General features: G+C 45.3%; 1 protein-coding gene across 5 annotated transcripts in view; it reads left to right on the forward strand.

Moving 5' to 3' along the window:
• The window catches only part of C25H8orf76 (chromosome 25 C8orf76 homolog), a 48,887-nt gene that overhangs the window by 11,119 nt on the left and 24,990 nt on the right, over nt 1-12,778 (forward strand). For 4 of the 5 annotated variants that reach the window (XM_032467606.1, XM_032467605.1, XM_032467603.1 and 1 more), the window contains exon 5: nt 961-1,093. In XM_032467606.1, the coding sequence (XP_032323497.1) occupies nt 961-1,093 (133 nt within the window). Of the gene's footprint in view, nt 1-960; nt 1,094-6,191; nt 6,517-12,778 lie in introns of those variants that run through there. The other variant, XM_006179738.2, reaches the window with a different exon arrangement.

The following is a 12,778-nucleotide window of genomic DNA, read 5'->3' on the forward strand; positions in this document are numbered from 1 at the left end:
GTCATGGCTCCCTTCCCCTTGGCAAGCCCTCTTCCCCCAGCTATTCCTTGGTGTCTCCTCACAGTTTGAATCTTCACTTGAGTGGTGTCTCAGAAAAGCCTTCCGTCACTGCCCCCTCTGCACACACTTCGTCCAGCCTGTCCTGAATTTTTGTTTCAGAGCATTCGCCACTGCCTTAGGTATCTGGTTTACTTGTGACCACTCTCTTTCCATTCCTCGAGGCAGGAACCTGGCTGTTTTGCTCACCGATGTCTCCTAAGACCCAGAGTAGTGTGTGGTGCATTCCTCAAGTCAGGAAATGACTGAGCAGGAGTGCTGAGTGCTTCTGGGAGTAGTAGTAGGGACCAGTGAGGCCTGAGGGAAACTGGGAGAATCTACACATTCAGCATTTTAGAAAACAATGAAGAGAAGGGGCGGTGGGAGGAGAAGAAAGGAGAGCAGGCTGTGATTCTGGTGGGGAAGGGAATGGTGAGCCACTTGCGGAGTGGTCATTAGAGGGTCATCGAAGGTTTGGACCTGCTTTGTGTAATTGAAGCGTGCCTGGGAGTCTCATTAGTCCTTGAGGTCAAGTTGCTGTGGGTTCAGGGAGACGGAAGGGTCATAGAGCACTGGCTTCAAAGGGACGCATCCCAACTCTTCTGGGGAGAAACCTTTGATTAGGGGGCTTATCTTTTCACTCCAAATTTTTTGTGCTTTCAGTCACTTGACTTCTACAGGGAGCCCTTTTGAGATTTTGCTCTCTAAAGATTTCTTTGAGAAGCTTTGGTCTACGAATTTTAGAAAAGATGACTCCCCGGTGTAAAGTTGGGCAATTTATTGAGAGTAAGGAGCTTTAGGGATTCGAATGAGGGTGAGCACCTCCTTTTTAGCCAAGTAGGACTCACATCCAGCCCAGTTCCTGTGCTGTACGTGAAAATGTCCTCACTGCTGCTACACAATTGGGACTTCTCCGTTTTTCAGGCTTTTGCTTCAGTTCGCCCAGACTCAGCAAACATCGTTTGCTTTGGAGAGGAACTTAAGGACTCAGCAGGAAATTGAAGATAAAATGAAAGGGTTCAGCTTCAAGGAAGACACTTTGCTGTTGATAGCAGAGGTGAGTGGTCCCCTAGGGTTTATGTGAAATGAAGCATCATAGGTATTTCTTCCTGGCTCCAAGACCATTTTTTAAAAAACAGGGCCAAATCTTACCTACTAAAGGGCTTCTGTCTCCCTCCTTTACGTGCCTTTTGATCACTTAACCCCTGAAAGTGGCCTCTTCATTGTCTCCATCCTGCAGCGTGCTGGAAGGCAGTGGCTGTGTTGCGTTCACTTGTCGGTGCTTGTTGGTACCTGCCTACTTGAACATCAGAAATGTTCAGTAATTGTGTTCTGAGTGCTGAATAAATGAGTGAATGGATGTTGACATTTGGGCAGGTCTTTGTTTTTCACTCCATTTGTCCTCGTAACAGCCTGTGCAGTGGGGAGAGCTGGGTGTGAGGCTCAGAGAGACTGTGACTTGCCTAAAGTTGGATTGTAAGAGGCAGAACTAGACTGGAACCCATCCAGCTCAAAGTCCTTTTTCTTTCTGCTCCACCCTGTTACTGCTTTGATAGTTGTGGAGAAATTCAAATGTCAACTTTTTAAAAAAGCTTTTATTAGCTTTTTAAAAATATGCTGTTGAAATTTCTTAAGATGGCATTTGGAGATATGTAGATTTTTACATCATTCATACAGTTCCTTTTAGTATATAGTTGAAACTTGACAGCTCAGGTTCTTTTCCCATGAGAATATCTCTATTCATATACATCCTAATGTCTTTCTTTCAAGAAATGCCGATCGCACGTCTCTCCTATCTTCCGTCCCCAGGCTAAGCTTTCATTTGGACTCCTTTTCCCTGTTCTGGGGTCATGCTCTCCTGTCTGTTCTCTTTGAGCTTTTTTCAACCTTCCCCTTCTATGAGCTCTTTCCCTCCAGCCCTCAGACAGCACAGATACCTGTCTTTCCCGAGTTTACCATAACCTTTCCTTTTTGTCTTCCTTCATCTTTCTATAGCATTTGGAGCTATTGACAACTTGCTTTTTGTTCCCTCTTCCCTGTGCTTCTGAGCGGCTACGCTAGTTTGGTTTTTTCCCCTATATTTCTTGATATTCCTCTGCCTCTTGGGACCCCACTGGTTTCTGTTGTGTCTTAAGTAATGACATTCCCCGAGCTTTCGCTTAGGTCCTCTGACTTTCTCCCATGGAAATCGTAACCATGCTCAGTTTCTGTCGTCACCTCTGGGTTGATGACCCTCCGGTCTGTATCTCTGGTTCCCATCTTTGGAACACTTGTCTCCAGCCTCTGGAGTGATTAATCTGAGGTGATTATTGATTATTCTGCTGTCATTTCAAGTACGAATGTAAACTGGGACTCCCCACCAAAACTGTCTTCAGTCAGCCTGGTCAGTGCCCAGTGTGGACTTGGCCACCAGTAAGTACTTGTTGAGAGAAGCAGAGGCGAGTTGGGAACAACCGTGTCTTTGTTCTAGACTTGATTATTTTTCATCACTCCTTCCTGTCATTCTCCTGTTACCCAGACCTGGAACCTCCCAGCCGTGGGCCTCTTCCTCCCCAGTCCCACCTCCACCAGGCGCCGCGCTGCCCTCCCGCAGGGTCCACCACCAGCATCCTTGTCCTGCCCCTCACATTTGACTCTCACCATGACCTCCTGCCTTGTCTCCTTGTCTCCTTGCTTTCTCCCCACAGATCTGTCTTGAACTTAAAACATTGCTTTGACTGTGTTACCTGGTTGCTTAAAAAATAAAATAAAATATGTCACCATTACCTTGGAGGTCAGGTCTAGTTTAGATACCTTGATATGATGTCCAGGGCCTTCCAGGGAGTAACCCCAGACTTAGGACCTTCCTCACGCAGATCGTTTCCTTCTACTGGACTCACCTGCCTGCGTCTGACAGACTCATGGGTTTTCTGATCTCTGCTTACTGTTCCCTCCCTCAGAGACCCAGTCCAAGTCCCACATCCTCCAGGGACCTTTCCTGAGCGTTCTGCTCTGGGCAGTTTCTCCCTCTCTGAGCTCAGAGTGATTGCTGGACCCTAAAAAATATACAGGAATGTCTTTTCAGCTAGATTTAAGTTCGTTGTAAGTAAGACATCCTTATAAGGTGTCTTAAACATCTTCATGTCCTTCACCATGCTCAGTACATCTGTGGACTGATTGGAATAGTAGTTCTCCACCTGGACAGTGCATGGGAAATACTTGTGGGGCTTTTTTAAAAAGCTCAAGTGTCTGGGCCCTCATTGGGGTGGTAATGTGCATTTCATTTTGTGCTGTTAATTTTACTTAACACTGTGACATGAACATGACCCTGTATCCTTAAATATTTCTTGATTACATAATTCTTTCCTTTTTATATTTGTTTTCTTTGAATTAGGATCCATATAAGGTCCACATACTGTGTTTGATCTTTTTCTCTTACATCTCTTTAATTCTATAACAGTTCCCCTTCCCCCTCTTTTTTTTTTTTGTGATAAAAAATATATATAACATAAAATTTGCCATCTTAATCATTGTGTAGTATACAATTCAGTGGCATTAATTACATTCAAAGTGTTGCACAACCATCACTATTTCTAAAATCTTTTCATCACTGCAAACAAACTCTGTAACCATTAGGCAATAATTCCCCTGCCCTCCTTCCCTCAACCCCTGGTAACCTCGAATTTGCTTTTTGTGTCTATGAATTTACCTATTCTAGATATCTCAAATTGTGGAATCATACAATATTTGTCCTTTTATGTCTGGCTCATTTCACTTTGCATAATGTTTTCAAGGTTCATCCATATGCGTCAGAACTTCATTTGTTTTTATGGCTGAATCATATTCCATTGGGTATACATGTATTCACACTGCGTTCTGTTTGTCCATTCGTCTGTTGGTGGACACTTGCATTGTTTCCACCTTTTGGCTGTCGTGAGTAATGCTGCTGTGGACATTGGCATGCAAGTGTCTGTCTGAGTCCCTGATTTCAGTTCTTGTGGGTATCTACTACCTAGAAATGGAATTGCTGAGTAGCTGGTAATTCTGTGTTTATCTTTTTGAGGAACTTCCAAACTGCCTTTTATTTTATGCTCTGATATTTTTACCTACCATTGTAACATGATCGCGATCTGGTATACTTAAATATTATTTGAATACATATTTTTAATGGCTGGAGAGCAGTCCACTTACAGATTTTGATGAGCTGTCACTTATTTACTTAAGTCCTATATTGAACATTTCACAAATACTCAGTACCTATTTTAAAAAGTCTTTGCAAAAAAAAAAAATCAATATATGTGTTTGTTTTAGAATCGATTACTAGAAATACAATTACTGGGTTAAAGTATATGAACATTTCAAAGACTTGAGACACGTTTCCAAATTGTCATTCAGGGAGAGTGGTTCCGTTTACATATCCTCCAGCAGCACATGACAATATTGATTTTCCTTCTTCAGTCCTAGGTGTTAGGTTGAGCCATGTGAGATTGTCGGTAGTCAATCATTTTGACCTATAAAAACAATTTTATATTGATCAACTTAATATTTATTTTTGAAATCTGTAATTTCGTTGGTAAAAATAACACTTTAATGTTACTGCTTATTTGATTACTAATAAGATGGACAATTTTTTCACACATTTGTTGGCCATTTATATTCTGTGAAAACATAGTCATGCTTTTTCTTCATTGTTTGTATGTTTCTGGGTTTTTTTGGGTTTTTTTGTTTTTTTTACTAATTCAAAGAGTGCTCTCTCTATACCAGGCTTACTAACCTTTTATTTGTTGCAGTATTTTCTGAAGTTTATGGTATCTTTTTGGTATATAGAGGCTTAAAATTTTTATTTGGCCAAATTCTTCTGCAGACTTTTTGACATCTGTGAATGATATACTCACTGAGCCCTCTTTTTGGAATTTTGCATTGTTTGAGTATTACTGTTATTCAGTTCTCTTTTCTTAAGGTAAAAAAAAGAAAGTCGCTTTTGGTATTATAGCCCAGATTTTAAAGTACTGCATTTCACTGAGTCCCGGCAGTCGTCAGCTGTAAGACACCGTCATTGGTTGATGTGCCACTGAGAGAAAAATAAGATGCTCTTCACACTGTGACACATCAGCGGTTGTAAGTCACATCTTGATTTCAGAAGTGTTAAAATACAGAAACAAAAGTTGTCTTTGAATTGATGAAAATATTATGCTTCGGTAAATCCTGACAGTTGCCTGGTTAAGTTTATTTATCCCATTGACTCATGCCTCAAACAGTAAATAGTCTTTGAAGATATAAAGCCAGTGGAACCTGTTGTTTGAGTGGGTCTCTAATCCATTATAATTTGAGTATGCATGAACACGTTGGACCTCAGGGTTTTTAGGAAACTTAGAGATCAAATCCAAGTGACTTAAATTCCCTTTACAACATCCCTGCCAAATGACTCCCTAACTTTTAATACCAGACAGTCGGAAATGTTTTAGGACATAATTTTAGTTCACTGTCCTTACTAAAAGTGGGCTGATCACTTAGTGGGTTCAGGTGTAAGCTTCCTACGAAGTTGACTGTGGGCGTCTTATCAAAGAGAAGCTGGGGCTGGTTCTGACCAGGAGGGGGCAGTGTTGTGCCTTCAGAGAGCAGGCGTGCTCCTTAAGTCCCTGAGGTTGCCGTGTTAATGCTTCTGGAAGGATGGAGTTTCTCTGAATCAGGAGAGGGTGGCCTCAGATACTTGCTACTCAGCTGGTGCCTTTGACTTCTCTGGAGAACTTCTCAGAGAAAGAATCTGTGCTCGCTACATAGCAGCAGTTCTATTCTGCCTAAGGTCTGCTTTTCCGTCATTTTACAAGGAGGGAGAATCACCCACAGTTGCATTCTGTCCAACTGAAGATGTTCCTTGATATAAGAAGGTTGACTCAGTACTCCCTGTGGCCTGAGTGGTACTGCTGCCCAGTGATCTGTTCACTCAGGGAAAGACGAGACGAGAGTCGAAGTAGGGGATATTTTACATATGTGATCACTGCTTCAGAACAGACGTCTCTTCAATATGTTGAATTGTCAGACCTGTGCCCTGGCTGCCAAAGAATTTCTGCTTCTGTACGAAATCCTTCACACTTGATGTATCGCATCGTCTTCCCTTCCATGTCTGCTGCCCGTATTGGGACAGGGTTTTTTTTTTTTTTCCCCTCCTACTGCAGGTTATGGGCGAAGATATTGTTCCAGAAAAAATAAGAGACGAGGTTCACGCAGAAGTGAAGTGTGTTGGCCCTGCAGCCCTAACGGCCTTGGTGATCGCATCTTCGAAAGAATTTGAAGACAAGTGGTTCAGAAAGATCAAAGGCCATTTATGTCCCTTTGAAAATCAGTTCCATACAGAGATACAGATTTTGGTTTAGTGGTCCCTTTAAAAACAAAGCAAAACGTCTTGTACTATATTAATTATCCTGGTTTACTTCGGGCAGAATCCACTGCTAATCAAGGAATAAATGAAATTAAAAAACAATTATTTATGTTTTATAAAAATGGCTTCTCTCCCAGATTATTTCTACCGTGCTCAGTTTCTTGGTATTTTTTGTTTCCTTTTTAGATTTTGGCCGTTCACTTAATCTGAGGCCTACTGCCATATTGGAAGATATTTGTTGGGAAAGTGTGTAAAAGAGGCTTTTAGGTTTCATAGTCTTTTAAAAACAGTCACTGTATTGTAATCAGCAGTGTGAGTACCCATGCTGTTAAGGTAGATTCATCAGGAATGACCAAGAATGTTGAAATGTGATAGTAACCATTTGTAGGAAGGGTATGTCAAGGGCAGTGAAGACTCTGAGGTTTTCCCACACTTGTCAGCCTGAGCATGAGCCTACCAGTTTCACAGATGCTGCAGGAGACTTGATTACTCATGGCCCAGGAAGCAGGATAAGCTTCAGCCTATTTGTATCAGTTCCTCTTGCCTCCAAGTCCCAAGGCGGGTGACACACATGGGCCACACAGCTTTAATTTTATTTTTCTCAGCAGAGGGAAGAGGAATCCAGCTCTGGGCAAAAATGTGGAGTCATCAGGATTTCCCATCCACTTCCCCGGCTCACTTCTCTCTCTTCCAGGCCCCTTCCCAAAACAGACAAAAATCTGGTTTTGTTTATAGTTGGAGACTCTTTTATTGTGAGTGAGTGAGAGCATGACTAGCAATTGCAGGTTTAGTCATTTATCTCTAATGTGAAAAAAGAGACTTTGTATATTTGACAGACATTTCAATTTTTAGGCACCATAAAAAGCATGGAAACCCCTCTTCTCCCCATTGTCCCTGTCGGTTCATTGAGACATTAACAATCACTTACTGAGGTCTGGTTATGGGACAAGCCTTGTGCGGTCACCTTGGAGTTTGCGGTCTTGCGTGTGGGTGGTCCACAGGGTAGAGCCCAAAGGGAACATGGTGTCCAAGCCCTTCATGACGCAGCCTTTGGCTCTCAAGGGCTTCTCATCTTTCTCCAGACCCCATCTTTGAATGTGCCACATACGTCACCGTCAGGCTTTCATGCAGGCGACTCAGCCTGGAACCTCTCCCCACCCACCCCCTTCACGTGGCTAATTCATATTTGGCTCTCAGGTCTCAACCTGCTTTCAGCTTCCAGAAGTCTTGAGCCCCAGGTGGTGGTACCTTTCATGCTGTGCCCCTCACTGCTCATTCACCCCCATATTGGCCCTTATTATGCTGTCTTGTGATCCCTGTTTTCCACGAGACACTTTAAACATTGTTAAAATCGGGGACTAGGACTGTCTTGTTCATATTTGTATTTCCAGGACAGAACACCTGGTATCTTGCTAAATGTTTGTTGAAGAGTCACTGAATTAATTGGCCATCACCTGACTTTGTTAGCACAAGGGGTTAATGCCCCCAAAGTCTGACAGTGCTGAGGCAATCACTCATTACTCTTTCTGTAGATAAAACTCTTTCCTCCTGTTCATCTAGGTCTCCTACAAGCAAGTGCCCTTTCCTCCCCAGGCTCCTCTAGGCTTCCTCTCTCATCATAGTCCCCTTCTAACTTTGCCCAGGCTTTTAGCTTTCAGCCCTCTGGCTTTCCTCCCAGACCCACTGTCTGCACTGTCCTGAACTGCTGAGTGGTCTTCATGGGTCCACTCCCGCCCCACCTCACTTTCCTGGCAGCAGCATGTCCATACATGTGAGAACCCAGCCTCCTGTACCCTGATGCTCCGGCTGGAACGCAGGTCAGGAAGGGCACCCAGGAAGACTGGGCATCTCTGGGTTTCATCACACAAACGTCATCCTGATCATTTCCAGCACAGATGGTGAAGGTAATTGAGCAATGATTATACTCAAGAGAGAAATCTCAGGCCTGCCTACTAGCCCTGCCTTGTCAACGAGTGAATCACTCAGAAGATGAGCACTGGTGAAGCACAGAAGTGTCTGTCTGCACTCTGGTGGGTGGGGTGGGGCCTAGGGCAGTTCTTGCCTCTTGTGACTCTCAAAAAGCCTGTCTCACTGTTTTCTCCTAAGCGGGGATCTATGTCCAGAAGTTGAGCTGGTGACCGTCCTTTGTCTTTTATACTTTTAATACCCCTGCAATCTTACACTGTAGCCAAAGGGATCTTATAAAAATAAAGCTTGTTCTCAGAGTCCTTCAGTGATTTCCCAAATCCTTCATGAGGCCTGGGAGGCCCTGTGTGGTCTGGCTCTGGCCCACTTCACTCCAGCCCACTCTGGTTTTTTTTCTCATGTCTTTGAACTCTGCAGGCGTCCTCCCACCCCAGCACTATGCCCATCCAGTTACCTCTACTTGGAACAGTCCTCTTTGCAGTCCCCCAACCCTGCCATAAACTTGCAGTTCCTACAGATCCCAGCTCAGAAGTCGCTCTCAGACAAGATTTTTCTGATCCCAGACTTGCTTAGCAACTCCTTTAAATGTCAGAATGCCTACTTTTTTTTCCCCCACCTCCAAGGTGCTTAATGGAATTGGAATTGACTATTCATTGTATGAATCCTTGCTAGATCATAAGCTCCAGGACCACGTCTCTGGTTTGCCCCTTCATGGCGGAGCTCAGCTTCCTGGACACGCTGTGACTTCAGCCCAGGGCTGCCTTCCTGGAGCCTCTCGTGGAGACATCCTGCAGCCAGCAGCCCATCCCTACGGAGCTGCACTGCCCACATCACAGGTGCCCCTGCCTGCCTGTGATGTACTGCACTTCAACAAAGGCATGCTTCCTTTTAGAAAACCTTGGATAGAAATCTCTGTGAAACAAATCCAAGGCCACTATTTACAAAAAAGATTATTTTAAATAGCAGCTTTGTAGTGATTTTGAAATTTCATCTATAAAAAGTAGTTTATACACTGCTTTCCAAGGTCTTAATCATGAAAACAAACAAGCAAACAAAAACCAGAGAGGATTATACAGAAGAACCCGAAGCTTTGCTCTGGAAACAATAGTCCTGATGAGGGGCAGCCCAGGCAGCGCTGACTCCAGCCCCGTCTCCCGAGTGAAGTGTGTCTCCCAGGCGACTTTGCTAAAGAGATCAGGAGAAACAGGACAGGCATTTGTCTACTTGGCGCTCACTGTTCCTTATCCTTTTCCTCCTCCTCCACATAAAGCTGGTCACCTAAAGCTTCAATGTGTCTGCTCAGCCCTTGAGCTGAGGACCACCCTGATCCCGTCTCTGGGAACTGCTCTCTTATTACTCGGGTAGGGACCTGGCAGCCACACTTGTCTCTGTGACCCTCATGATGGGAGAGAGGAAGGAGGGTTTACCTAACCTAAACTGGACCAATCAGAGTCTCCCCTAGAGATTTAGAAATGAGGCTTCTCATGTGTCTGAAACTAACCAGGCTGAAACCCAGGGGCGTTTATGTTCCACCAAGTGGACTGGAGACCAAACAGAGCAGGTCTGCAGAGAGAGAAAAAAAGTGAAGGAGTTGCCTGGAAAGGGGCAGAGGGACAGTCTCTGCTGTGCTTCCTCCTGATCCCAGACCCTCCCTGTTCTCTAGGCCCAGCTTCAGGCTTGGCTGAGGCCTCTGCGAAACACATGGAGTAGGGGAAGATGTCCTGTTCCCCAAAGATGTTTTAACCTGTGAATCTGTTAGGCTACAGTGCGAAGGGCAATTAAGGTTTCTCATCCGCTGACCTTAACATAGGGAAAGTATTATCCAGGTGAGCCCAGTGTAGCCACTGAGACCTTTACAGATGGAAGATGGAGTATGTGAGGGCTCTCCTGAGAATCAGAACCAATAGGATAGATATGATATATATGAGGAGATTTATTATAATAAGTCCCACCAGCTGTCTTCTGCAGGCTGGAGCACCAGGTAAGCCAGTGATCTCATTCAGTCCAAGTCTGAAGGCCTGAAAACTGGGGAGCTGATGGTGTAAGTCCTGATCTGAGTCCAAAAGCTGGAGAATCAGGAGTTCTGGTGTCCAAGGGCAGAAGAAAGATGTCCCAGCTCAAGCAGAGAGAGCAAATTCATCCTTCTGCCTTTTTGTTCCTTTCTGGCCCTGGACAAATGAACGATGCTCACTTACACTGGGGAGAGCAACTTTCTTTACTGAGTCCACCAGTTCAAACGTTAATCTCTTCCAGAAGCCACACCTAAAATAATGTTTTACCAGCTATCTGGGCATCCCTTAGCCCGTCAAGTTGACACATAAAATTAACCATCACACGGAGGGAGAAGGAGTGGGTCAGGGCCAGAGAGATGTGCTGTAAAGATGGATGAAGGGGCCATGAGCCAAGGAATGCAGGCAGCCTGTAGAAGTTATAAAAGGCAAGGAAACAGGTTCTCTTCTCGGGTGTCCAGGGTGGAACACAGCCTTGCTGACACCTTGATTTTAGCCCAGTGAAACCCGTGTGGGAGTTCTGAATTAGGGAACTGTAAGGTAATAAATTTGTGTTGTTTTATGTCATGATGTTTGTGGTCACTTGTTATAGCAACAGTAGGAAACAAATACACAAAGTAACCTACCCATAAGCTGAGGTTGCTTGACTTAGTTTCAGTTTCTGTTACTTGGAACGAAAGAATCCTGGTATGGACCACTTGAGTCCTTTCAGTCTTGGTTTTAGAGTCAGACTTTGTATCTCCAAGGCTATTTCTTTTATAAATGACATTCCTTTATAAAACCTTGATAGAACATCATTGTAGGAGATATCAAAGATAAGATGCAACACCTACTTTCTAGTAGAGATAATAGGACATTCACATCAGTAGCAAATAAGGGGCAGGAGGGAGGACTGGGCAGTGCCGCAGTGCAGAGGATGGGGGGTTTTGAAGTTTCATGAAGGCGGTAACATTTGAACTGGACCTTGGGAGGTGGTGGTGGAGCAAAGGGGGATTGTAGCAGACTCGGCCAAGAAGGAAAGGCAGGCCTGCAGGGTTTCTCAGTTGCAGGATGAGAGGAGTCAAGTTCTGGAGGATATGAAGGCTGGTCATCCAGGTTAGTGAGCGTGGAGGGACATGGTGAGTCATGAGGCTAGGCTGGTAAACAGGCATGAAATTATAGAGTCTTTGGTGCTTAGTAGGGAGTTTGACTTGACTCGGGGCAAATAGCAAGCTGTGGAAAGTCTCTGAGCAGGTGAATGGCTGGCTTAGGGCTGTGCTTTAAACTGATAAATCTGGTTTTACTTTCCACATGTTAAACAATCTTTGAGCTTCATGCAATTTGTGTTTTCTGGGTCTACGAGATATGAGCGCTAACAAAGGTGGAGGGGGACTCAAGACACTGAGGTGTTCCAGGCACTTAGAGAATTCACACTGTTGTGTTTGTTATCATAAAGGGCTTCCCATTACACCCAGAAAAGTCTAGACTGTAGCAAGATGTTGCCCGATGTCCAGGGCTGCTCATCCTTCAGTACAGTGGACTCCTCTTCACTTTCTGGTCTCAGCTCCATCTCTCCTCACCAGGCCTTCTCCATCATTCTTTCCTGGACCTAACAAACCACTGATCAGGGAAACGCAAACACCGGATGCAGGGAGGCTCTTTGCGTTGGTCATATTAGCTCTCTAAGAGCTGAGACGTAGCTGTTTCCACCTTCATGGGCTGTCCAGCCCCTGGCACACTGGGGGACCCAGGCGGCAAGTGGTGGGCAAGTTTGTGATTAAGTACATGAACTCAGGCCCTTTGGGAGTGGAAGCCACGGCTGGCCTCCCAGGACTGGGGGTAGAGTAACTCAGCAAGAAAACGTGCACTGAGTGCTGCTTCATACGTGCTCACAGGGAAGGCGGGGAGGGTGGGAAGGCGGGGAGGGCTCCCAGGGCAGCAGAGCCCCGTGCGCCTCTCACAGCAGGCTGCCCTGGGAGGGGAGCACACGTGTGGCCGTTTGGGAGAAGTCAGGAAGCCGGCCTCGGGGCCCTTCCACTTTAGGGCTGCAGTTCTTGAAGAGCAGCCAGCAGAAGCAAGCACTGAATCTGCTGGTGGAGAACCCGGTTTGTGCAGAGAAACGTCATTTCTGGAGGCCTGGCCGCCGCCTGTCCACCCAGCCTGGCGTGTCACTGTGTGGTCACTGCGGAGGAGAGGGGTAGCGCATCTGGCGCGTCCATCTCAGTGGAGCCACAGTGAGCGACCCGAAAAAGGGGGTCGTGTTTGTACGTGTGCGTGCGTGTCTGCAGTGTTTACATTCTCTGGGATCAGTTTTCCTGAAGTGCAGAGCCTCTTCAGGAGAAGCTGAGAGAGTGAATGATGGTTTCTCTGTGTCCAACAGCTTCCTGGACCAAGTCCAGAAAATGAAGCATTTGAAGATGCGGCTCTGGCACTCCTAGGCCAGGCCAGCATTGCCAGCACAGTGGCGGCA

Source organism: Camelus ferus, chromosome 25 (assembly GCF_009834535.1).
Source record: "Camelus ferus isolate YT-003-E chromosome 25, BCGSAC_Cfer_1.0, whole genome shotgun sequence".
NCBI lineage: Eukaryota > Metazoa > Chordata > Mammalia > Artiodactyla > Camelidae > Camelus > Camelus ferus.